The 25,361-nt window shown below is 46.9% G+C and overlaps 5 protein-coding genes across 5 annotated transcripts; 2 read left to right on the top strand and 3 right to left on the bottom strand.

Moving 5' to 3' along the window:
- Positions 1-163: 163 nt before the first annotated feature.
- Positions 164-3,924, bottom strand: LOC6616144 (raf homolog serine/threonine-protein kinase Raf). The gene is made up of 5 exons (XM_002040473.2): positions 2,920-3,924; positions 1,831-2,792; positions 1,626-1,766; positions 1,191-1,564; positions 164-1,127 (listed from the first exon to the last, which is right to left on the bottom strand). The coding sequence occupies exons 1-5, from the start codon at positions 3,080-3,082 to the stop codon at positions 548-550; spliced, it is 2,220 nt and encodes a 739-aa protein (XP_002040509.1). The 5' UTR covers positions 3,083-3,924; the 3' UTR covers positions 164-547.
- A 5,314-nt stretch (positions 3,925-9,238) lies between these two features.
- On the top strand, positions 9,239-12,346 carry LOC6616142 (probable insulin-like peptide 6). The gene is made up of 3 exons (XM_002040471.2): positions 9,239-10,562; positions 11,759-11,972; positions 12,048-12,346. Exons 2-3 carry the CDS (start codon positions 11,759-11,761, stop codon positions 12,155-12,157), a joined length of 324 nt encoding a protein of 107 aa, XP_002040507.2. The 5' UTR covers positions 9,239-10,562; the 3' UTR covers positions 12,158-12,346.
- A 559-nt stretch (positions 12,347-12,905) lies between these two features.
- LOC6616141 lies at positions 12,906-14,358 on the bottom strand. Its single transcript, XM_002040470.2, has 2 exons — positions 14,316-14,358; positions 12,906-13,531 (listed from the first exon to the last, which is right to left on the bottom strand). Exons 1-2 carry the CDS (start codon positions 14,328-14,330, stop codon positions 13,193-13,195), a joined length of 354 nt encoding a protein of 117 aa, XP_002040506.2. The 5' UTR covers positions 14,331-14,358; the 3' UTR covers positions 12,906-13,192.
- A 458-nt stretch (positions 14,359-14,816) lies between these two features.
- On the bottom strand, positions 14,817-16,632 carry LOC6616140 (T-cell activation inhibitor, mitochondrial). Its single transcript, XM_002040469.2, has 2 exons — positions 16,135-16,632; positions 14,817-15,979 (listed from the first exon to the last, which is right to left on the bottom strand). The coding sequence occupies exons 1-2, from the start codon at positions 16,534-16,536 to the stop codon at positions 14,906-14,908; spliced, it is 1,476 nt and encodes a 491-aa protein (XP_002040505.1). The 5' UTR covers positions 16,537-16,632; the 3' UTR covers positions 14,817-14,905.
- Positions 16,633-17,817: 1,185 nt separating this feature from the next.
- LOC6616139 lies at positions 17,818-18,902 on the top strand. Its single transcript, XM_002040468.2, has 2 exons — positions 17,818-18,290; positions 18,373-18,902. Exons 1-2 carry the CDS (start codon positions 17,994-17,996, stop codon positions 18,820-18,822), a joined length of 747 nt encoding a protein of 248 aa, XP_002040504.1. The 5' UTR covers positions 17,818-17,993; the 3' UTR covers positions 18,823-18,902.
- Positions 18,903-25,361: the final 6,459 nt, after the last annotated feature.

Below are 25,361 nucleotides of genomic sequence, written 5' to 3'. Positions count from 1 at the left end.
CTGCTTAGGCAGATAGGGTGGTTCCATACATAAACGTTTCAAAGACCTTGTGTAAATAAAAACCAAGAAGTAGTAAATGAGAATGAATAACAAATAATACCTGAATTAAATGTTCTTCGTCGTGCTCCACACCTTCTCTCAACTCCAGAAACAACACCTTCTCTTGTAGTATAAGTATAATGTGTATAATGTAATTGCGATCAGCTAGTTTAGTTTAGTTTAGTTTAGTTTCAGTAGTCTTGCCTAACGTATATAAGTTATGATGCAGTTATGTACACATGGGCGTTGCAGTTTAGTTTACAGTTTGTAGTCGTTTTGTGTGTGGTAACAGAAATGCACTTTGTCAGTTCCAAGGAAAGAAGCAAGTTTCGCTCCCGGGTCGGCAGGCAACCCATCTCTCTGTCTCTCTCTCTTTCACTTTGGTGGGCAACCAAAGCCGTCCCCTTCGCGAATCGCTTATGTACAGAGGGACAAGAACGAAAAGTATATAGATGTAGGATCACGTTGATCACGCAGGATATATGTAAGTACAGGTACAGGTCGCTGTCTAGATATTCCCAGCGCTGCCGAAGAACTGAAAGTTGTTGAAGTTCACCGGCGTTTTCGGGCTGGGCAGATACAGAAACTCATCGTTCTGCAGCTGCGATTGCGTCAAGTTCGGTTCACTGGCACTGCGATGAATTTTGGGCAAAGTGCGCAGCATGTTCTCCAGCATATTGAGCAGCGGCCTAAAGAGCGGTCGGTCCTTGGGGGTATACTTAATGCAGTCCTCGGCCAAGCGCTTCAATGCCTGCGGCGCATCCGAGCGCACTTGACTCATGTCCGGGCGCAGAAGTCCTCGCCCCACCATAAACAGGATCTGATCCTTGTTGCTAATATGACCGTAGGGCAAGCACTCCGCCAACAGTTCGTACATCACGATACCAAAGGCATAAACGTCCGACTGGAAGGAGTAGGGGTTCAGCTCCTGCATGCGAATCACCTCCGGAGCCATCCATAAAATACTGCCCGTGGGTTGATTGGCTTGCTTTTCACCCGACCATCGAGTTTTCGCAGTGGCCAATCCGAAGTCGCCTATCTTCACGGAGAGATCCTCGTGCAAGAAGATGTTGTTTGACTTGAGGTCTCTAAAAGAGAAAACAAAATAGAATTATTAACCGATTGCAACTGATTACCACACAGAAACCCACCTATGAATGATGTTCTTGGCATGCAGGTAATCCATGCCCTGGGCCACCTGACGTCCGATATCGATGAGCGTGTTCAACTTAAACTTGGTTTCGCTGACATGGACGTGCTTGTAGAGACTGCTGCCCTCGCACCACTGGGTCACAATCGCTAAAGATGGTTTGGATACACACCCCATGAAGAGGAGGATATTGCAGTGGCGCGTCTTCTTTAGCATGGCCACCTCGTTCTTAAATGCCTGCAACTGGGCGGGACTCGGTGTCTTCACGTTGAGTGTCTTTACGGCCACGGGACCGTGCCAATGGGCGCGATAAACGGTTCCAAAGGAGCCCGATCCGATGCGCGGCCCAATTAAAATCTCCTCCGCAAGAATATTCTGCAGGAATAGATTATGTTGATTATGTTGAATACGTAACCGCACACGCAATCTAGCTTACCCAGTTTTCCTCTGAGCTTTTGGCGTCCCTTAAAAGCAGATTTTTATTGCTCTCATCGGCGGACCTGGCCCTGGGACGATTGTGTTTCAAAGTGCTCGTGGGCGACGCTTGCGTGGAGTTGGAGTGATCTGTGCACGGATGCTGTAAGAAATACATGCATATGTTAAGCCACATAAGAATATGAACAGCACATATTTAGACTCACCGGCAAAGGAGGTCTGGCCTGCATTATCAAACTGCGCTGCACTTCGCTTGTGACCGATCGAATGTTGTTGATGCACACATTTGGTGCGGAATTGGATCGATCGTCCTGGCTGATCCTCGGCGGACGACCCTGTCGATGATTGCCGGAGGATGAAGATGGTGGCTTCGAGCTGCTGCTGCTGCCACTGCTGCTGCAACGCCGGCTGCGACTCCGGCTGCTCATATTGAAGCGGACAGCAGTGCCTCTGCCGGGAAAACCAACGCCATTATCCGGATTCTCGGCCAGCAGTAGCTGATAGTAGCTATCCATGGGAAAGGGCTGGCACAGCATGGGCACTCTATTGGCACACCTCTGATGGAATCGGAAATTACACTGGCTGCAGTAGAACCCGGTGAATAAAAGCCTTCGACAGCCCTCACAGAATACCAACGAGAAGAAGGTCTTCCGTATGATCTGGTGCTTGATGTGTGTCCTTATGGGAAACTTATCCAGCAGCCTGACAAAGATCTCCTCCACATGCAGAGTGCCGATGTCCGTGTGCCAGGGTATGATATGTCTTCCGGAATGAGTTGTGCTTACTTCGCACATATCCGGCGTAAGTTGCCGGAGTTTTAGGGCCTTCATGAGGGCATCACATAGTCGTACTCCCGAAATTACCTCCACTGAAGTGCGCTGTTGATTGGGCAGGTGGGCTCGCAAAAGTATCTTGGGCTGACGGGTCAAAGTTCCACATTGGCTGCCCGGCTGGGAGCCCAAGCTATCGGTTAGATCGTTGCCGTGGTGCACTCGCGCCAATTGCCGCTGTTGCTGCAGGATTTGGGTTTGATTTTGATAGTGGGGCTGCTCCTTAAACCGCTCGACCAAGGAGGAGTCCTCCTGCTGGTCCTGCGAGTTCAGTCGCTCCATTAGCTCCTGCTCCTTGGCCTCCAGTTCGTGGAGCTTGGAGGTCAACTCCTGGTATTCTGTGGGCAAGAACCAAAGTCGTGAAATACATACATACATATGTCGGGTATTTTATAAATAGCTTGGAGGTGGGCGTGGGATTTCCAAGAACCCAGGAAGTGTTCAGCTCGGCTTTCGACGACTCACCTATTAAGTACATGGCTGGTGGCTCCTGCAGGTTGGCAAACTTGGCATTTAGGGCATCAATATTCTCGCGGGTCACATGTTTGACCAACTGGACGTTGTGCAGCTCCTCAGCCAATGGATCGTATAGATCGCTGTCGCCTTCGGTGGAGGACTCGCTGGACATGGTGTTGCTTTATCCTATATACTATACGCTGTGACCATGACCCCGAAAAAGAAGGAGCCTTGACTTCTTGAAGGAAAAACTCCTGCGCTTGCGTTTTTGTGGAGTTTTAATGGGTGAGCCACCCACATCCACTTCTGTGGGCGGAGGGCAGCATGTCGTCCTTGACTTTTAATGGGCTTTTTTGGCTCTTCCGCCGTCTCCGGGATGCAATATTCCCGGTTTTCACTGACTTCTGGCTTGTATCCTTTCCAACCTTTTTTCAGTGCACCCACACACTTGCAGGCGCACGCACACACGCACAAACAGCTCGTATATACGGTATGTATGTATAATGAAGGTCAGTGTGTGCAGAAGCAGCTGAACTTGAGGTTTTTCCACAGGAGCTGCCAATTACCCGATAACACCCTGACCAGCCGGCACCGTCGGTGGCTGCCCAACGTTCGCAATAGTATCAGTATCACCACTAGCTGGCCGCTCGTTATTTCACCTTGGCTATAACAATTTATTTACTTTCCTCGAATTTTACTACATTTCGACTTTTTGTTTAATCGTTATCAGGAGGCGTGATTCGGCTGTACCAATCGATAACGATAAAGGGTATCAGATGCTCTGCGATACGGGGTTTGTGTCGTGGCTAATTGTTAATTTGCCTAGAGCTTTTAACTTCTCGGGGTAGTAAAAATCTCGATTGTACGGGCGGCAACAGGTAAATTAGTTTCTAGCGTGGATATTAATCAACTACATATATATACAGGTGCAGGCGGTAGTGATGGAAGAAACATCGATGGGTTCGATCCAAGTGGCAGCCCTGACAAAAGCATCGTGTTTCAGCAAATCACCAATAGATGGCGTGCATTGGCGCGAAATTTCAATTAAAGGCCACTTTTGGTCGCTTGAAATGATACAAATAAATGAAACCAGAATTATTATTTTAAAACGATTTCCACACGAACTGCAGTCAATTTCAAATCTTTGAAGTAAATCCAGAATCTGCAGACTTTACTGGTGTTTTTATTGCTATTACTATATACACATATGTATATGTACATATATATGTATGTACATATCCTTATTACATTAAGATAGGTTTTTGAATTGCTGTTGATGGCTTGGCAGATAAGTTAGGATCCCAATGACTTTTGAGATGATCCCTGATAGAGGTGTCAAGAGATGCGAACAACAACAAATTTAGATTGCAGCGGATTACCCATATTAATTGTAAAATAGCGGCCACGTGGGAAATCGAACAGATTGCAAGATTGAATGATTGGAACCGGGTCACTCCGATCCGATACCCTTGTGCTCCTTCTTTCCCCGTAAAACGACTAGATTCGCTGAGGAGCTATATAGATCTGGCCGTTCAGCTCTAATCGCAAGCAAATCAGCTTTAATTGTTATTGCGACTATTTGTAAAATTGTTTACAATCTGAATTCGCATAATTATATAAAATATGCATGGCAAACAGTGCGTTTCGAAATGACAAGATCATGGGAGCAGATAGCAAAGCAATCCGAGCATTGTTTTTGCTCAGTTACTATGAATCGTACCGTACTGTCGCCGAAATTGATGTCAGTTTATACTCGCAGATTGTTTTCAATTATGTTCATATATACAATATATTTCACGCTTCGCTTTTTGGTCAATGATTAATTGATGAAAATGATTGAAATGCGGTTAATGATTTATTTTGAAATCGCACTCCTAATCGCACACTTGCGTGCAAGCATAATGAATATATATATTTATATATATAAATGGACGGTGTAGTAAGTCTGGCATATAGTAAACTCGATTCTGTTTACAAGTCGGGACCACGCGCCGTTCAAGTGATTCGCCCGCTGGCTTCTGTTTCAAGGGAAATGGAAAAGCTCGGGTGAAAGTTCATCGGGACACTCAATTTTCGATGGGTGCAAAGTCCCCGTGTTCACGGCACTTTCTGGTCGTTTTCAAGGTCACCAGCCGGCCAGCCAGTCAGCCAGCCAGCCAGTCAGCCAGACGGATGGTAGACAGCGCCTTAACTCCCGATTTCCGACTCCAGATGGCCGACCCCCGCAGATTACGAATACGAAGACGGTTACGAAGCCGGAGAGTCCGGGAAAACAGATTAGAGATGGGATTTGTGGGTCAGTGGTTCCTATTTCATTGACGGATGAACTGAAATCGAGCCAACCTTGAAGTGGCGAGTAAACAAACAGTGTTTAGCTTATAGTGCTTCTAGTGAATCCAATCCACTAGACTTGCGAATTCCTCGAAGGACCCCAGCCTTTACTTATCTGTAGTTACTCTAGTAAAGTTAACACTCTCCATGCGGTTTTTTTGATGTTGCTTGCTACTTGTCCGCGAACTCGGATAAATGCCCTACTAACTCATGGTGTTATTTATTTGACACCTTTAAGTGCTCCGTTTATAAATTTAGAAATTGGTTTTATGTGCCGAATTAAGGAATTCACTTTAAGACCCTAGTTGATTGTCCACTTTCGGTGTTAACCGAGTTCAAGGCCCCTTGGCTTTCTCGCTGTTTCGGTGGGTTCAATTCCAGTTCAGCACTCCCTGAACCACAGAGTTCTGTCTGCCAAGCGATGACCTTGAGGCCGCCCGGCCGCCCAGCCGTTCAGCCGATTGCAGTTCATTGGCAGCTGGCAAAACCAACCGAACTTGCTGCCGCCCACCGCCCACCAATGTGGAGGCCAACAAGAAGTATAGCCAGCAAATGTGTGTCTATGCCCGCTGGTGGCTGCCACCATCGATTGTTGCTCTTCGCTCTTCAGCCCAAACACCCAAGCCCCCAAGCACCCACTTAGCCACTCTGCCACTTCGTCACCCATCACCCACCACCCACCACACACCACCCACAGCATCAGGCATCACCGCAGCGTGATGTTGTTGCTTTTTTGGGGTCGTTGGCGACAGTTTATTGACATCGGGCGATAATTTCGTGAGCTGTTTTTTTTTGGCACAGCACCCGGGCAAAAAAAGAGGAACAACAATAACAGATTCTTGAATATTTAAGTGCGATTTGAAATGGTCATCAAATATGCAAAGGTGTGTTACCAAAGTAACGCAGGGGATATTCGTAAATCAGCCCTTGCGAATACCATTTAATTATTCATTTACAAATTCCCGCCATAGACAAATAATAAGAACTAACTTATTATGACTATGTAATTCTTTAAAAGGCTAATTAGCTCGAAATCAATGTTGCTACTAAACGCAGTAAATAACAAATCTTAGTAAATTATTATGAACAAGGTTACTGGATCACTTGAGCTGGGTTGTGAAATCCTCATCGCAAGCGGTGGACATTTTATTGGGAACCCCATCCAGGAATTTCGCATTAGAGCCAGTTCGATGGAACTTGCGGCTTAATTGCAAAGTTCAATTCGCTAGAATGGGCATTTGATTTGTTATTGCTCTTGTTTCTCTTTGCCCCTATACTGCGGGTACGATTGCAGACTGTTGTCGCCGACGTCTAGGCTTTTGGTATCAACAACAAACCTCCTCCACGCTTCTGGGTCAATAATCTGCGTCTGAGCTACAGCTTCGTGCTGAGAGTTGCAAACTGGGAGATGCGAGCTGCGAGATGCGCGCTGCGAGCTATAGATTCGCGATGTCTTGGCGTTGGCGCCCGATCGCATATGTCAATCAATGGAGATCCAATTTTAGCACAAGTAAACAATATTCGCTGCAGCGTGGGAAGTGACTGTGGGGGAGGGGGTTCGCACTGCGCGGTTGTAGTGGGAGTTGGACCTGAGGCGCCCCCCACTTGCGGCTTATCTGCAGCGCTGGCTAAAGGAAAAAAACCAAGGGGCCGCTCATGTTTCCCCACAGCGATCACAACTACGATCGGTTTATCCAACATACGTATCGAATGTCTTGGCCAAATAAACAGAGTTAGCCCCCAAATTCGCAGACTTGTTTAGATAGCTCCACTACCCCCTCAGTAGTCATGATTCACCAGCAGGGTTTCCAGCCTAAAACGGGGTATATTTAGGCATCCCTCGCAATCCCCCGCCGAATCGTTGACCCTGACGTGGCATGCCGCCCGTGTGGGTTTGCCCACCTTGGACTCTGCCCCGCAACGCGTATTGCGTATTGCCCAAGGCACTGAGATCTCCGATCTCTCGATCCCGATCTCGCCGATCCTCCAATCCAATCCAATCCAACGCATCCCTCTTCCCAAAACAACAGATGGCAAACCTACACGCGGAGAAACTGCGAAGTTTCTTAAAAGTATCTACACTCATGGATTCCCAAGGAATCAAAGGATTGTTAACAAACATGCATGTACATATGTACATATAACATATATCATGTACATATATCATTTACTCAAACTTGGATAGGTACTTCACTGTTATTTCTCTCAGTATGTAGAAGTCTTGGCTTATCTTTCGCGATGACTTAGCGCACTGGGCCTGGCACCCCTACCCCCAATCACTTTTAGCCGTCTCTTTCTCTCCTTACTCAACTGTCTCTCTCTCTTTCTCCACCGCTCTGTTGTTTTTCCCGACGGAGTGCCAAGAGTAATGCTAAAAATAGGGATCTTTTATTTTGAATTGAAACTAGATCACGACGAATTCACGTTGGCGTTGTTTACGGATTTTTCACTGATATATGCAGGCGTTCCCAACGTACCGCCCCCCTCCTTCCTACCACCCCTCTTCCGCCCACTGACCCGTACCGCCCCCTTTTGGGCTGCCCCATCGGCTTCCGTTCTTCATCTTCGTGCAGTAGAAGTCGCAGTCGCAGTCGCACTCGCAGTTCCAGCAACAAAAACATCAACAAGCTTATCGCCGAATCATTATCTGCAAGCCAAGCCAAGCCCAAGACCCCGTATACAGGGTATATCTGGTCGTATATAGGGTACTTCCAGGGTTTCAGACCCCAATTGCTTGCCTCTCCATGGGATATCAATTGATTAGTATGTGCCATAACCAATAGGATATCCATAAATTCCAGTTTTTCGTTTTGGCCAAATGAGCGTTAACAAGTGGCTATTACACATATTCGTGAAAATTGGGGCAAGGGTTGCGGAAACAACGTGAATAAAATACTATCTTTACTATCTATGTACGTAAATACATACATACATACACAGATGCATGTATGTACATATGTATGTAGTTTGGAGTCATCTAAGCGAGTGAACTTTGTCGCTTTGACGAAGCGGCAGCGTTAATAGGGAAAATGAAAATCAACAAGTGCATATATGGAGCGTGGACTGGATGCTGCTTTTCCACTGATGGATTCACTCTATTTATTGTTGTTGTGCCTGCTGTTGCTGTGTGCATTTGTCGCACACACACACACACACACACACGCATGCACACCCACACAGGCGGTGTTTGTGTGTACTTTGTTCAAAGGCGATCTTATTAATATGATTATTCCATTGTATGCTTATACAGTCCGACATTCCTAACCCGAACCAAAGTGCTCCACAGTCGATATTTTGGGGCCCCAAATCCCTGACATCCCGACATCTGACTCACCGCTGCCCGATGACTATGTGTGTATATTATGCGATAATCGCATAATCCCAAAATTTGCAAACGCAGCAGGACGTCAACAACCCAAAACGCAATTCTAGCTGATATTACAATTTTAACTTTGACTAAAGCTCCTCCAGTTAGGTACTTACATACATATACTAGAGGTGAAGATTGGGCTGATGGAGTTAATATTTAGAGTACTGGGAAGAAAAGCAGTAAGAATTAGGCTATCACTCTGGAGAACCGATCTGGAGCGGTGGCGTTCACTGAGCAACCCCAACGAACATCTTGACCCACAAAAGTTCGGCGTACTGACGTTGCCCTGTATTAATGCTCTCAAACACTCAAGCACTCGAACACTCACACAATCACACACTAATAAACCCGCAAACACTCGGACCCACGGTGACCCAAAGTTGATTGAATGTGTCATGGCCGGCAAATTGTTTAATTTGTTTGCTCTTACTGTGTTTTTTTTTATTTTTTTTTTTTTCGTTTTCGTTTTCCTTTTCGCAAGACACTGGACTTTGCTTCCAGGGGCCGCCGTCTCGCTCGCACTTCCACCTGCAGTCCACGTGCTGCGCATTCGCTGCATCCTGCTCTCTCATTCGCACGCGCGTAAAGTGAGGCTTCGTTTTGCGCTGGCGTCGCGGCAACGGTTCTTTTCCAATTTGGCTGTGAAACAACGAAGAACGTTCTGCCGAGCGAGCGAAGAATTCGCTAACAGTGCAATTAAAAGCGTGGAAAGCGGAAGAAAGGCAGTGCGAAGAACGGTCTTCCTGGCAAACAACGAGCGAGTAAATTTCGTCGAGAGTGCAATTAAAAGTGTATGATCCGACGAGCGAAGAGCGAGCGAGAAGAGTTCGTCCGGAGTGCAGTAAAAGGGGTAGAAGTGAAAGAAAGTGCAAAAAAGTGGCGATAAGACAGCATCTAATTATAGACCCCACTGGTGGTCTAAAAATAAACAACCGCAAACAACGCCAAACAATTGGAGAGTGTTTTAAACAGCTGTTCGATTCGGATTCGGATTCTACTCTCTCCCGGAGAAAGAGATAGAGATAAGGACGCGCAGAGAGCCAGCCCAGCGCAACATGAGCGAAGAGTGAGCGAGAAAGAGACAGAGACTGAGACTGAGACTGAGGTTGTGGCAGTGGAAGGGAGATCGCGGCAGATAGGAACACGAGACACTCCGAAGAAAACGGCAGCTTTACGTTCCAGCAACCAAGCGTCTAGCTTCCAAAAGCGTTTCCAATTCCAAGCCAGTCGCAACGACAGCGGAATACCGCTACAATTCGCACTCTCAGTCGACTGCCCTCTCACTCACTCACTCCTTCTCCTGCGGCCCGAGACGTATACCCGCACTCTTCTGTTCCTGCCACAATACTTCACGCGATGAAACAACAACTGGCGGGCGCAGCAGCAGCAGAAAACGCAGCAGCCGCAACAGCAGTCGAAAACGCAACAGCCGCAGCAGAAGTTAACCACTTGCTCTATTTTCCACACTCCGAACGCCAATCGATTTTAAAAGGACATTGATCGAACGTCAATCGCAAAACCCACGGATATTTATCAATTCGCCCTTTTTTTTTTGCACGTAAACACCTATACTAAACATTAAAAACCCAAACGACTCCCACGAAAAAACTATAGTTACCCCTTATTATTAGTCGCTTTGTTTTGTTTTTTCGTCAATTGATTGTGATTTTGAAACTGTGTGATCGCAAAAGAAAATCTGCAAATTAGCAAAAAAGAAAGTTCCTTAAGCAAGTGATAATCCGATAGAAACTCTAAAGACAGAAAAGAAGAGGAAGCGCCGGAGAAAAGAGACACAAAACCACGAAACTAAAGTATATTAGCACCACATAATATAGTTCACGAAATCAAGCAACACATAAACATCATAAGTATCGCTGTCATTCGTCATCGAGGACTACTACTGAGGAAACTAATTAATACTTCAAAAACAAGGATTAAACGGAATGCAAACGTAAGTTCATAATTTTAATTTTTCATTGGGTTATGTCATAGTAGGGCATATCTAGTGATGGATTGATAAATCATATTATATAGAACCGGATTTTCTAGAAAGCAAGTTCAGAGTTAGGACAGAATAACACGGGTATGGCTACCAGAAATGTCTTATCACGCTTGTTTTTGAATTTCATAGGCATAACCATAGATTTTAAAGAAAAGAAAAAAACATGGAATAGCCCATAATCTTTTGTTAAATCAAAGTCGCACAAGATTCAAAAATCGAAGCCCTTCAAGGATGTAAGAAGTGTAAGACCTCAAGCCCCTTGAACCATCCAATCACTAGAGATTGACACAAAGACAGCCTTAACCTCTTCTCGATTCTTATCACGATGGAAACAAAACTCGAGCCGGGATCGGGTCTTCCCAAGGAAATGAAACCAAACAAACAAACAAACAAACAAACAAACCAAGCGACCAGCCGAAATCAGCCAAGTGGTGTGCGACATCTAAATATACACCCATGTACACTCGTCTATATCGCTGTGAAAACGAAAGCGACAGAAGTGGAAAAACATTGAACCACATTACTATATATAGCGTGTGGTTGGAAACCGAGTTTCCAAAGGAGAGTCATAAAGCAAGCAATATCAAAAGCAAAAACAACACAAGCCACATGGGGAATATGCCCCACGAACACCCAATCCGCCGCCCCTTCCATTCGAGTCACTACGACTTTCTGATTGTGTATAAAAAGAACTCATGTTCCAAATGATAAGTGGGGAGCCCAGCAAGGCGGCAAATCGGTGGGTTATTTTTAAACACTGAAGTTTATGTAAATATATTTCCTGGCCAGCCCAGACACAAACAATAACAGAATCGAATGGAAAATACTATAATATTTGAGCGTTGTTGCTGATAAGGGAGCCAGCCAGAAACCAGAGACCAGAGACCAGGGACCAGGGAACAGGCGCGTGTGCGAGGCGGAAGAGAGTGGGGAGTTATCTGGCCGGCTCCGAAGAACCGTGTCCTTTGCCGACCCATGGGCGTACTGCAGCCACACAGGTTTTTTGGGGCCAGGCGGGGGGAGAACGGGGAGCACGGGGAGCACAGGGGGAAGGGGCAAGCGAATCAGTGCGCGAAAGTCAATCATATCCATGGGCACACTGCCTCAGCGATTCAAAGCAATCTAACAATCTGTGCCCATTGCAGATGGTTCTCAAAGTGCCAACGTCCAAAGTCCTGCTAGTCCTGGCCACCTTGTTCGCCGTGCCGGCGCTGATCGGCAGTTGGGTGCCCCAGGTGGCGGCCAGTCCGCTCGCGCCCACGGAGTACGAGCAGAGACGCATGATGTGCTCCACCGGCCTCAGCGATGTGATACAGAAGATATGCGTAAGCGGAACGGTGGCCCTCGGCGATGTTTTTCGTAAGTGTGATCCTTGAGTTCGATCTAGCATTCTTGCCATTCCGACGACATCTAATCTCAACGAATCCCCCACAGCCAACAGTTTCGGGAAGCGCAGGAAGCGCGACTTGCAGAGTGTTACCGACTTGTGCTGCAAGTCGGGTGGCTGCACCTACAGGGAGCTCTTGCAGTACTGCAAAGGATAGTGGAGGATCCACACCCACACACCACTTCGCCACACCCATCCACTGCAAACCAATTTACACCACTCCATCATTCGTAATCCCTAAGATATGAAGCGCAAGCAGCAGTGTGCCCTAGAGTATACTAAGTATATTTACTAATTTAACTAAACACTAACTAAATTCTGTACAATAAAAGAAATTTGAAGTGAGCGCGAGCATGTGTAGCGTAGTAGGTTTCCAAATGTAGAAGGACCACCAAATTATGCAATTTCCCGCTCCAATTTTGAGATCCTTCCAAGTCGAATCCATGCCACTCCTCCTCCATGCACACCCCTTTCATTAGACCCCTCTATTGTGGGCGAAATCTATTCATGGCGACACTCGAAGAGATTGTCATGGCTTTGAGTTAGGGTTTCGGATTTGGGTTTGGGTTTGGGTTTGGGTTTGGGTCATTCAACAAGCACACCACCACCCTTCGAATGGCCAATGGCCAATGGGCCAGGCCACCCACCCCATTTAAATTGAATGCCGGGCGTAAAACTTTTGCAGAGGACACTCGCAAGCTGAGCACCGAATATATGGGGTCAAATGGTGATGAGATGACTCCAAATTAGATTACAAACGCTGACGATGATGATTTTAATGATGGTGCAAATCAGGCACACATGGGAGTGCGAGTGTATCCCTCCAGCGCCACTTCAGCTGCAAATCTCTATGGGGACAAGAAGGGCTCGCCTCTCTGGCTCGGGGAAAATGAAAAATCTTGTAATTCGGATGAGTTCGCAGTAAATGTATCCTGCATCATTTGGCTCAAATTTAGTGCAAATGTTTATTGATTTCCAATTTTAGACGTAAAGAGAGTGACACATGTGGCACATGCATATTCCACGGCAGATAATTTGGAAAAGTTTGTGATCAAGAAATTACTGAGCTGATTTGTACATAGCCGGTGCTTCAAAGCCAATTGATTGTTAATCCGAGAGTACGAGTACGGGTCCCATGTCCCGTGTGTAAAATTGTCCATTTAGACTGAATTTCATGTTGGCCACGAATCCTTTAGCGCCGTATGTAGTATCCTCGGTAGTAGAGGGCTCGGCTGACGAATCCATTTTGAGGCCTCGGTGTCTTGCTAGCTTCTATTGAATCGCCCTGCTGAAAGTCACAAATATTTCCATCGGAATTGGAGGTTTCATTGGCTTCTTTGATGGGGTTCTTGGTCGAAGGAAGGGTTATGGGTTTCTTGATGCTCCGTTGGAGGGACGGTGGTTTCAATGGGCATCTCCTTGCCACCGAAGAAATCTGATCAGCACTCACTCGCAGCCCGGTCAGAACGCAGTCACGGAGTTTACCCAACCACAGATTGATTTTAGCCATGGAAACGGATCTCGAAGAAAACTGAAAAACGAGGGCAATCGAATTGTATCGAATGTGGAGCCGTAGAATTTAGATGCTTGTTTATGCTTAACGTTGTGAAAATTATATTTGTGTGCAAGTGCTGGGAGTTGTGCTCTGAATATGGGAACAGGAATATAACTGACTTTGACAGTTGGATTCGTCTAACCCATGGACTACTTGGAATTCAAGGAAACTTGAATAGTTCCTCAAGCGGAAGCGGAATAAGTATGTGTTTACATATTCCTAATATTTCAGAAATGCGAAAGATCCTTGATATTAGAAAGTTATTACTCATGCGTAATAGCAAATTGAAAAGGAAAAGGATTCTCCACGCAGTGGACACGGACACGCGACGGACACGAGATGGGTCGGAGCTGGATGACAACGTCTGGAAATCGAGTGGCCCTGAAGTGGGTGGGATGTGGGTTGCCCAAGAAGGATAAACGACACCAGACAAACTTCGCCGAGCTTAGGCTTGGAAACCAACCATCCCCATCCCATCGCTCGACATTGATGGAGCGAAGCCATGGAACATTAGCTAAATCTTACAGAAATTTCGCACAACGTGGCGAAAACGAAGGGTGCGGGGTCCCTGGGCTTCGACCGCCCAACAAGACCATTCCACTCCATTCGCCCCTCGACGGGGTTGCACAGGAAAACATAGCTCAAAGGGTCGTCATGCACTGGGAAAAACTCCTGCTAACCAACCGAAGAAACTGCTCTTACTTTCCACGACAAGTTAGGCAAATGAAGTTCTAGTAGCTCTTACGAAGCTCTTACTTACTTGATACGCTTTCATTTCAAAAAGGTGTCCTGCAAGTCCGCTTTCCCATACATTTTCTCTATCTGCAGGGATGCGATGTCTGGAAGTGGGTAGTGTCAACAGAAGTCGTACAGGGACACGTTCAACCCCAGAGGGCAAGGCAACGCCGAACGAAAAGTACAGGAAAATCCCAGTCATCCGGACAAGAGTTGCGAACTTTGGTTCGGTCCTGCCTGTGTGCTCTTTTACCAGAATGTCCTTCTACTTATGCATTTAGTTCGCCCGAAAAGCCTAAGGAATATAATGAACCAAGAAGGAACTTCAACGCAGGAACACAATAAAAATTACCTGAATAAACAATGATTCCGGCTGACTCAGTAAAATAGCACAAAGACGCTGGCCACTGAGGAGGAGCAATCAAATGATCGGGATCAATCGAAATAATAAATGAACAATGGCAATCGATCAACAAGGTAGCCAAATCCAAACCCCCAACGAGCCAGGAATAAAAAGCAGCCGGAATGCCGAGTGGAACATTTAAGCGTGAGCCCAAACCTATCAATTTATCTACCAATTTATGCAATTTAAGTGACACAACCCAGCAGGATTCCCTACTTCTCGCGGGACATAAAGTCCCAGGGAATGCAGACGATGCCATCGGTGGGCACTGACCAATAATTCGTGATGTGCAGACTGAGGCCGCGGCAGGACTTGACGCCACTCTGGAGCAGATGCCGTATGGCCACGACCATCTTGTCCGGCGTTACGGAGTCGTCCTTGCTGAGTCGCTGCAGGCCAAGTTCCTCCTGGCACTGTCGCCATAATTGCCGCTCCACCTGGATGTCCCTGCGATAGCGAGTAAACCGCCCGCTGGCCACGTCCAAGTTCCGGCATATGAACTCCACGAGATCGGGTCCGGAGCAGGAGGCGGGGGCCAAGAACAGACCGGTCTGGCTGACCTTCGGTATATCGCTGTCCGGCACAATGGCCAACTGATGGTCCTGCAGCGATGCCGGCAGCTCCTGGACACTCTCCTCCAGCCTCAGGTGCTCACTGACCGCCCGGATCACGCGCCTCAAGCTGCCCGCATAGGCACGCGCCTCACAGCCCGGCTCCGGAACCCTGCGCCTCTCAATCCGGATGCCGAGGAGCACGGCAGACAGGGCTTTCTCGTACAGGGGCACCAGCTTCAGTTGCTCCTCGTGCAAGCGCATCTCGGAGAGGAAGGCCAGCCATCCCGCGGGGGAGTCGCCCGAAAAGAGCATTACATCGCCCTCCAAGCTAATACCAGTGTACGGTGCGAAGACCACAAACCGATTGCGAAGAGCTCCCAGCTGGCCGGCGACCTTCGGATCCTCGGACAAGCCCTTGAGGCTGCTGAGGCAGTTGTGGTAGCGTTCCATGTTGCAGCCACAATCGTAGCGGGTTCCCCGAATGCCCAGCAACTGGACCAAAGCCTCTTCAATGCCCTCGATTTTGCCGCGCAGAGTAGCGACTTCGGAGGCCTGGGAACGTGCCAGGGCCTGCCGCATCCATATTTCCAGGGAGTGCTCCCTTTTAGCATCCTTAAAGAGTTCCCTTAAGGCACTCGTGTTCGTTTGCACTGGCGCTTGGGGCGGTCTCACCTTTTCCCGCACCGGTCCCTTCCTCAGCACTTTTCCGAGCTCCTTTTCCATCTCCTGGCCCTGAGTGGAAAAGGGGTTGCACGGACAATATGAATCTTTATGTTTGCAATAAGTTTGGGAAGCCCCTTGTAGGGGGTGCAAAACTACGTTGTGAAAAGAATGAGTACCGAACCTAACGAATATTCATGTGTTTATGAGTTGATCATTTCGTTTACCCGCTTCATTTGTTCCCGCTCCTTTTCCTTCGGCAGCAGCTTACAGGACCTCAGAATCTGGCTAATCACCGCCCTGGGATCCAGTAAACTCCGGTCTACCTGCACCCTCACCAGTCGACTAACCCCCTGACCGCCGGCCTCCTCCGCGCCCGAGGGAATATAGAACTCCAAGTGGCCATCGGGAGGAAGACCACTTGCCGACGGCCCAGTCAGGGATTCCAGATGGGAGCAGAGCAGACGTAGTGACTCCTCGTTGACCCGCTTCTCCGCCGGATTGTGAGTCAGGCCATCCGTTCGAATGGCCTGGTAGAACGGACGAAGGGCCGTGACCAAGTCCGTGCTCAGCAGACGACGACAATAGTCGACGATCCTGCGAGGAGTCAGGAAGCGCAGTGTGACCATTTTAAGTGCTGCCAAGTCGTACGAATTTTGAATATTAGAAAAAATGTGATATCTGCTGCTGAAGCTGACGAATTTTGCAATGAATTCGAGACCGCAAACAAATACATAAATCTCACAGGCATAATATGCCGACTAGATAGTTAATTCATGTTTACCAACTTTTTTTGGGCAAACACCTAGCAGGAAATGCGAAATGCTGCACCTGCAACTGCACATGCAGCAAACAGATGAAGTTTTTCACTAAAAAATTAACTGTAGTTGCCCCGAGTGGCAAGTAGAGAAACTGCTGTCCTCCACTCCACTCGCCAGTGTGTGAACCAAAATGGAAAAGGGAATATTGAGGCAATCCCAGAGCCCGCATGTACATACATACATGGTCCTCCCTCCATTCCGAAGCGTTGAATGCAGAGGCAAATAAAACTTTGGCACACAAAACACGCACATAAAGTACAGCCGTAAGTTAACCCCATAAAGCTGATATTTGTTAAGAATAGATGTGTGCTTTTCCCTTTGTCATGCATGCGGCTATTTGGCCGGAAGGGATAAGTAATGTCATTTCAGACACAGTCCTGGCAATTCGAATTCGAATTTCAGGATAACCAGCAATCTGTTAACTATGCCAGCCATCGCCGGTGGAAAAGTCCTAAAATGCATCGTAAGCGTTGAAATTTAGACCTGATAACTTAGCGCCCCTTAATCATACGATACAAACTCCTAATATTTCAATATGTGCATCAATAACCAAATTTGAAAGCCTCCAACGTATCTTCGACTTTTTACTGTATGGCTTTGAATTCAGAACGGAGCCAGATCAAATGGTAATCACTCTTGAGGCACGCTTGACTGTAGCTAAAACAGCAGTAGTAACCACCAGACCGCCACTCAAAGCGCAAGTAACAAGGGTAAAATATTGCATCTCCGGCAGCTGCGGAACATTTAGCAGCGCTGCTGCAGCACGCACTCGTCCCCTCTCTTTCTGGCGCGCTCGGCCCCTCTCTCTCTCGCACCATGCAGTTGAAAATGACTTTTTGCATGTGTTTTTTGGTTTCTGTTTGCCTTTGCCTTTTTTTCAACACACGCCACTATTAACCCCAGAGTGGCGATGAGTGCTGAAAAATATTATTTAAGACATATGTATGTACCCACGCTTACCACTGATCATAGAACTGTGCGAGAGAACGTGATAACTTTGTGGCGCATAAACGAACCGCTATAATTATAAGCATGCGAACAAAACCGTTTGCAACCGGTTCGGCGTATCAGTGTGCTTGCCCCTGAAACCGCAGCTCTCTGAACCGCTCCTCTCCGAACCGCTCTCACGCTCTCTGGTTCAGAGAACGGTTTTTGCTTTGGCTGTGGCTCGAGCGCGAGAATGTGAGTTAGTAACCAGCCGTAACTTGAGTACGGTGCACCCCAGAACCCAATAGCTGAACCGCAGGTTCCCGCACTCCGGAACAATGTCTAAAAAGTACCCGAACCCAGTGACCAAGCACTTCATCTACAGCGATAGGACGCGGAAGAGTACCTGCAAAAGGTGCCACTTCGACATGGCAGGTCGCCACTCCGAGAATCTGATGCGGCACCTGAAACGCAAGCACGAGGATGCCTACAAAACTGTTCTGGACGAGAAGGGAGAAATCCGTGCGGCACTTGCCCAGCAGCAGGCCAACAAAGACGCAGTCAATCCGACGAAGAAAGTCCTGTCATCTAAGTGCCAATATCCATTGACACGAAAGAAGACTTTCATTACCGAGGTGCATACACAATCTATTCAAATTCAGAGCTTCTACAGCTCAAGCATCACATAGACCCAACTAAATAGCCATTCTTTTGCAGGACGACGACTCCCAGCTTAGTGCCATGGAAACCATGGTGATGGTGAATGGTGAACAGACCGGGGACGTGGATAACAAGAACAACGCTACAGATAGTCAGTTCGAGGGCGTTTTTATTGGGAAATCGGAGATACCTGACGAGGAGTATCAGTGGAAAAACTCCGCAAACATGGAACTGACTACAAGCGAATCCAGCGTCTGTGTGGCCCCCACTTCCACCACTGCTCGTGCCAAGTCTCCAGGTAGAGCCGCATCTTCGGCTGCTTTAGACAATTCTTCAGGCGACGAGGACTACTTCCTCCGCTATCTCGGCAGCAAATTGGGCAAATACTCCGCGCGCACGAAGAACACAGTCCAGTTTCATATTAATCGCATCCTGTACAAGGCGGACATGGGTCACTTTGAAGAAACAGATTCCAGGACGGGCGATGCCGACGACGCCTCCCCGTAGCGTCTCTATGCTGTACATATGTTTCTTAACGCTTTGCTGTAAATAAAAATTATCTCACGAGTTGTCAAACACCTAAAAAACCAACAAACTTTAGGGCTTGCAAGATTAAGGGGTGGCAAGGTTTTTTTTTTTCTTTTTTGATTGGTCGTTGGTAACACCTCGTGGTTTCAATTATCATAATTCAAATCCCATAAACTTTTAATGAAGTGATTGCAGCTCGCTTGTTCAAGATGTTACAACAAGTAAGATTTACCCCCAAAAATTTGAATTCCCTCATATTTTATCCATCCATCCAGGCATTCATAGCTCATAAGCATGTTTTCATTCGTTTCACTCCACAAATAGCTTTCATTTTTTCCATGGGCGATATATTTATTACCCGACACAATAAAAAGCATTAAAATGTCCACAAATCAGGTCAATTACCCCCTTCACTTTCCCACCGCATCGGTTAGCTTTTGGCCAAATCAGATCCCTGGTCCCTCGACTTTTGTTTGTGGGGGGGAGGAGTTCGTTTTTTAAGGGTCGCAGCTGTAAGCCAGTTCAGTGGCCGCAGAGGGTCAACACCATCATCGAAATCCCCGATTGGGCTGGGTAAAATAAAATGTGTAGAAAAGTGCGTAGTGCTGGGATTTTCGCTTGGCAGTCTGGTGAAAAGTTTCGCTTTTCGTATCTCATTTTCCACGAGACGAGAGCAAATGTTGCGCCTGTGTTCGTGCTCTTTAAAGCGACGGAAAGAGCAGCAAGGGCTCTTCGCTGTGTGGGTTTGTATCTGTGTGCCGGCTGACCGGCTTTGTTTGTATCTCTCTTCCTGCAGAAACTTGGAAACGAGACCTGCAACGTCTGTTCCGACCCTCCTCCCTCCATCCTCCTGCCTCCTCCACCAGCCACGGAACGCGGACCACGGACCCTTCATCCGTCTGTGCCTGTTCGCATAGGGGCGCCCTGTGTACTTGCAATCCTCCCCAACTCCACCTACCGATTATGTATCGCTTCAACCCCCGTCTCCCGACCTCCAGGCAATTCGATTTATGTGCAGGCCATGGCTGTGCGTTCAGCGTCCTTTTGGCTCGCTATTAAAGGTTCATTACTAAATACCAACGAACTTCTGTAATTCGATGAACCATCTGCCACTACTAGTCTGGCCCTGGCAAATATATTCAGCCGAACGATTGGGCCAATAAAGGACCTTGATTTGGTGCCCACATGGAAGTTGCGTTTTAAACGCTTGCTTTAAGTGTGCTTAAATCTAAAGCGGCTAACATGCGCTTTTGATCTTTAGCCGGAAAACAATTAATTTCTATTAAATATTAACCTTCTGCAAGTAATGCTCCGCCAAAAGGAAACGGAAGTTGTCCCGAAAGTTGCGAAGAGAGTCCAGTCGTCAGGAAAGTTCAAAGTTTGCGTTACGGGTATGAAATTGCGTCAAGAAGTTTGGTCGCCAAACTCGAATGCCACTCAATTATGTTTAACTTCCTTGGGATTTCAGTTAGGGAAAGTGCGAGACGAAGGAACCATAAAGGTGAGATGGATGGAAACAGGGTCCTGAGAATAGTTTAGTTGCCTCTAACCTCGGTGCCGCACACCTGCCTTTTCCACAACCTACCCACATTCCCTGCCATTCCCTTTCCTTTACTGGTTTTCTTCGCACACACACACACACATTTTTTAAGATGTAGAATCAGCAGGCTTAGATAGATCCAAAAGTATTGCACTACTTTGATTACACTGGGAGTTGCGTTTAGAAATTAATTACATCCCCAGCAGATCTTTTTCAAGCGCAATTGAAATGCGTTCTTGCCGCATGTGGGCGTGCCACCGATAAGACTCAGGATTTCAGGACTCCAGGGAAAAGTTTCGGTCTCGTCGTATGAATGATGATGCCCGTATGACGATAAGGAAATGGCAAGAGGAACGGAACCCGAGTCTGAAGGGACCAAGGAGGCATTGGCTTAGCCATATGGTGAAACTTCGATTTCCTACACTGGCCAGTGTCCCATTTCGCAGCCAAGAAGCCATTCGACTCTTTGATTTACCGACCCCAGTTAGGAGCTAAAATTGCAAATAATTTTATTAGCAAAATGGTCAACTCGGCTTAGGTTTCCAAAGAAAGCAATTAGACCATGCCTGCCATTGTGCCCTTGTGGCCCCCACTTCCGTCAATATTCCAGCTCCAGCTCCAGTGCCTTCGGTTTTTTTCACCCCACCGAGTACCAAAAACGACATCCTCCGCCCTAGCCTCATCCTCATCCTCAGCCTCGTTCTCGAGAGATGTGCATGTGTTGCCCCAACCGTCGTCAGACGGATAAGTAAACAAATTCAGCTTTATCTTCAATAGGAAACAAGGAAAACAGAGTTCCCCGTTGAGGTTCGCCTTTGATATTTAACAATCTTTGAACAGCTGAAAGATGAGAACAAAAACACCAACCTCGCAATGGATACACACACGCACATCGATGGACATGTATGTGTGTGTGTAATGGTGGCAGACAAAGGCCAACAACAAGTTGCCATGGGAGTTGCCACCAAAATCTTTCGTTCGCACGTTCAAGGCAGCAAAAACGCAAAAGCAACAGCCACATCAAGAAGCGCAACAAGAAGGCCAAGAGCAGTACGGTACAGTGAGGACTGCCTGTGCGGGATGGCACAAATGTCGTAGAAGGGAGTGTGACTGTTCTGTTCTTCAAACACGCACAGTTTCTTAAGAACCACAAACATCCCCAGTAATGAATAGTAATCCCCACTGTACTTCAGCCCAAATGGAGCAAGTGGAGGAGACCCAGGGAGCAGTAGACACCGAAAACGGAATACATTTAACCGAACATCCTGGCGGAGAAGTACTCACATACATATGTATGTATGTACATGTGTGCTCGCGCGACGAGGCTAATACCAATAATCCTTTGGTTTTACCATAATAACAAGATATAGCTGTTCGCCATATTCCCTTTATCGCGCCGATTGATTCCACGACGGCCACGCCCACTTGCTTGAGAGCCATGCAAAACTAGGCACCACCCAAAGAACATACGAAATGGATGGAAAATCGGGATGGTATTACCGAGTTACTGGGCTTGCTTTTCCTCGTGTTGCAAATGAAATGGATGAAAATCAATTTGACGTGTCTTGAATTCTGTTTTGAGTTTAAAGAACTCGTTTTACAAAAGATAAAAAGGCCGGCACAGCGGCGAAAAGGGAAGGAAGCGTAGCGAGGGGACACACAAATGGAAATAAACTCGAAAAGTGGGAAAGGTGTACGTACACAGAGCCAAATGATTTCATCGAGTTTTCGGGGATTTCAGTGCGATACCTGCACTCGTCCATCCCCCAGATGAAAGCAATCATCTATCCCCAAGCAACTGACTCGCTTTCTCTGGAGGTTTTGTATTTCTTTTTTTTTAGTGGGTTTTTAGTACGTTTATGCTGTATATATTTAGAAAAGACGAAGAACGCGGGCAAATGTTAACACAATGCTTGTAAAACAAACACACGAAAATACAACAATACACCAACGAATGTGGAAAGCGGGGAGAACTCATTGAATTTGTCGCTTCCATCGTCATTTAAGGGTGGCAATAATTACATCAATCTTTTTACCATTTCAATTTTGAAAACAAATCGAGCCACTCGAGGCCAACAACAACAACAACGTAGCTCGACCTCCCAGGGGAAAACCAGCAAGCGAGAAAAGCGAAAAGAAAAGCCAACTGAACTGAAGCGAATGGAACGAGGAAGGAAATGGGGCGAGAAGTGCAGGAAGGTCCCGTGGAATAAATACACATTCAAGATGGATTTGTCGGATTCACTTGGGGCCCACGAACAATGACACATGCACCCGGAATCTAGATCATGAAATTTGCATGCGCATGTCCCCAAAATCCGGGGAATTCAGGCCTTTGACCCCTGCCCACGTGGAAGTTACGCGGCATAGCTGCCATCAAAGACTTGCGTAATTAACTCACCAAGGAATCGGAAGCAAATGCATTACAAAGCGTGGAATCTATTTCAAGTTCATCGACTTCTCCACGTCACGCAATTGGTTCGCAAAGATACTGAAATATGGAAATATTTGAAAAAACCCAACCAGCTACCAAATGCACTGTGTGTTTTTACACCCCACAAAATTACAGCTTCGACACGATTCTGTGAAAGCGCGCTGTTTTGCATGGCAAATGTTGAAGGGTGTTTCAAAAACCCCTAGGGACTTCAAAACACAATGCTGACGCCCAGAAATAGGCTATCGAACTGGTTATTTGGTATACAGAACGTATTAAGGAATTAGAAGCGGTTAGGCGCTACAATCAAGGATCCCTGGAGAGTAATTGGAAACAGGGTATTATTATTAACAAGTCTTATTAATTAACAAGCCTACTACTACTACAAACTACTACTACTACTAATTGCACACAAACTGCATTTATTTGGGCCCACTTATTCAAATCCTAATCGCATTTCCGTTATCGATTCGAAATCGCTTATCGATGACACAAATGGTGGCCTAATCAAATCAATTTGCCGCCTAACCCATATTCCCATATTCACTCATAGCATCTCAGCTCGGCTCATCTCCCAGCCTAAGGGAGTTTTCCTGTTTTTCCTCCACTTTTCCGCTGGCACACACACACGCATGTGAATGTGTGAGTTTTCTGACGACAATGTCCCTCGAAGGTAATGAAAACGACGCGACGGGAGACGTCAACAGAAACGCTGACGTCCGCCGCCGCCACCGCCTGTCAGTCGAAATGGGAAAATCCGGGCACAGGGGGGTGGGAAAACATGGCTGAGGAGGAGTCCTCATGCAGTCACAAACAACAGCCACCGAAACCTCATCATAATCATCATCGCCATCGCCATCGCCATCGTTATAGTCGTCGCCCTGAAAAAGTCGCACAACAAGTCGTGGAATGAACTGCGGATAGAAGCTGTTCGGTACTTGAGCACCTGGACCTCTGGAGATTACCATACATATATGTACATATATGAGGCGCAGCGCAAAATAAATACAATTTGCCGAGTGACTTCCGAGCTTGGCCATGGCCACGTGTCCAAAGTTTGCTCTACCACTCATGTCAACCACCCACACAAATAATTCCAAATTTTGAACATTTCAACAGAAACCACCCCAAGTTACTAAAAATTTGAGAGACAATGCTCATTTTTCATTCAAACTGCTTAATAACAGGCAAAAAAAAGATTGCAAAATAATAATACAATTATTCTGCTCGAATTAATTATTCATTGTTGTTATGGCTAAGCAACTTATGCACCCCTGCAATAAGGCTTTCATCCGTAATGATTAAGCCGTTAACCAGTATTTCGGTGCAAATGATCTATAAGATACACATGGGGTGGAAATTCATTGTTGCGCTAGATTTGTATCACCACCTCTCACCACCCGCAATCAATTAAAATTATTAACTTTCCCCAGCAGTTACCTTCATTTAATAAGCACAGACTATGGAATAGTTTAAGGCTTAAAGTTACAAAAAAAAGGGGCTTCAAGAGTGCGGGCAGTTATTGAGCCCAACTCAATTTGGCAGCATTGCGACGCAAAAAGTTAACGCTTTGGCTAGCAGCTACTATTAGATCAATTAAAAGGCTTTCAAACCATCCGGAGAAGGGATAGCACGAACAGTATGGATGCAATATGGAGTATGGAGTACATATGTACGAGTATGTGTATAGATTACATATAGGCCGGTACCCGTACAACGGGACGCACTTAAACTAATTAAGTCCCCGATTGCCGGGCAACCAGAAAGAGTGTAGCAGAGTGTAGAAGCACGGGGCGTAATGGTAGAGAAAAGCCCCGTAAACGATTTTGCGGGATGCTGCATTAAAATCCATCAACGAAACGACAATGGGCGTATTGAACAGCGTCATCGCAATATCCCCTCTTGTTTCTTCCCATTGGCTCAGCGGGGGGGTCGGCTGCATTCGAAGCAGGAAAGCCTCGGTCGCGTGGTTCGGACTACCAGATACCCATTGTAACTCGGCGAACACTGGCCCGTCTGGGGAAACCGTTGGCATCCAGGTAGACGTTGACAAATCAAATTCAATTTTATGGTTTCCGAGAAGTTGTTTGTCTTACATTCCTTATGCCAACGTAATATACCCTCTGGCTGCTGCTTGGGTACGGGGTAGAGAAGAGAGGGTTTGTTTGCCGACCAAGTGGATTTGTCCACGCCGCGTGGTGAACTTTTCTGGGATGGAGTGTCTGGCGGAGACGGGGATTCTGTTCGGTGGACGGGTGCTTTTCGGCGGGTGGTGGGTGGTGGGTGGTGGATGGGGTCCGCTTCGACTTGACGATGCGTTGGAGTGCGAAGAATCAACACATACTCCACCGGGCGCCAGCTGCGACGCAATTAGTTCCTGGCCAAGGGTCCCCAAAAAAATGGTGCGTAATTTTCGGAGGAAAGCGGATGCGGTCCGGGGTCATGGAGGACACAAGAAATGTCAGAGCTTCCAGTGAGTAAGCTGCAAATCTGCACCACTTTTTCGAATATGTTTTTTCTAGCTCAAAAACTGATGTTGTTCTC

Source organism: Drosophila sechellia, chromosome X, assembly GCF_004382195.2.
Source record: "Drosophila sechellia strain sech25 chromosome X, ASM438219v1, whole genome shotgun sequence".
Classification (NCBI taxonomy): domain Eukaryota; kingdom Metazoa; phylum Arthropoda; class Insecta; order Diptera; family Drosophilidae; genus Drosophila; species Drosophila sechellia.
The sequence above is the reverse complement of the archived record's forward strand: the minus strand, read 5'-3'. Positions and strand labels throughout refer to the sequence as shown.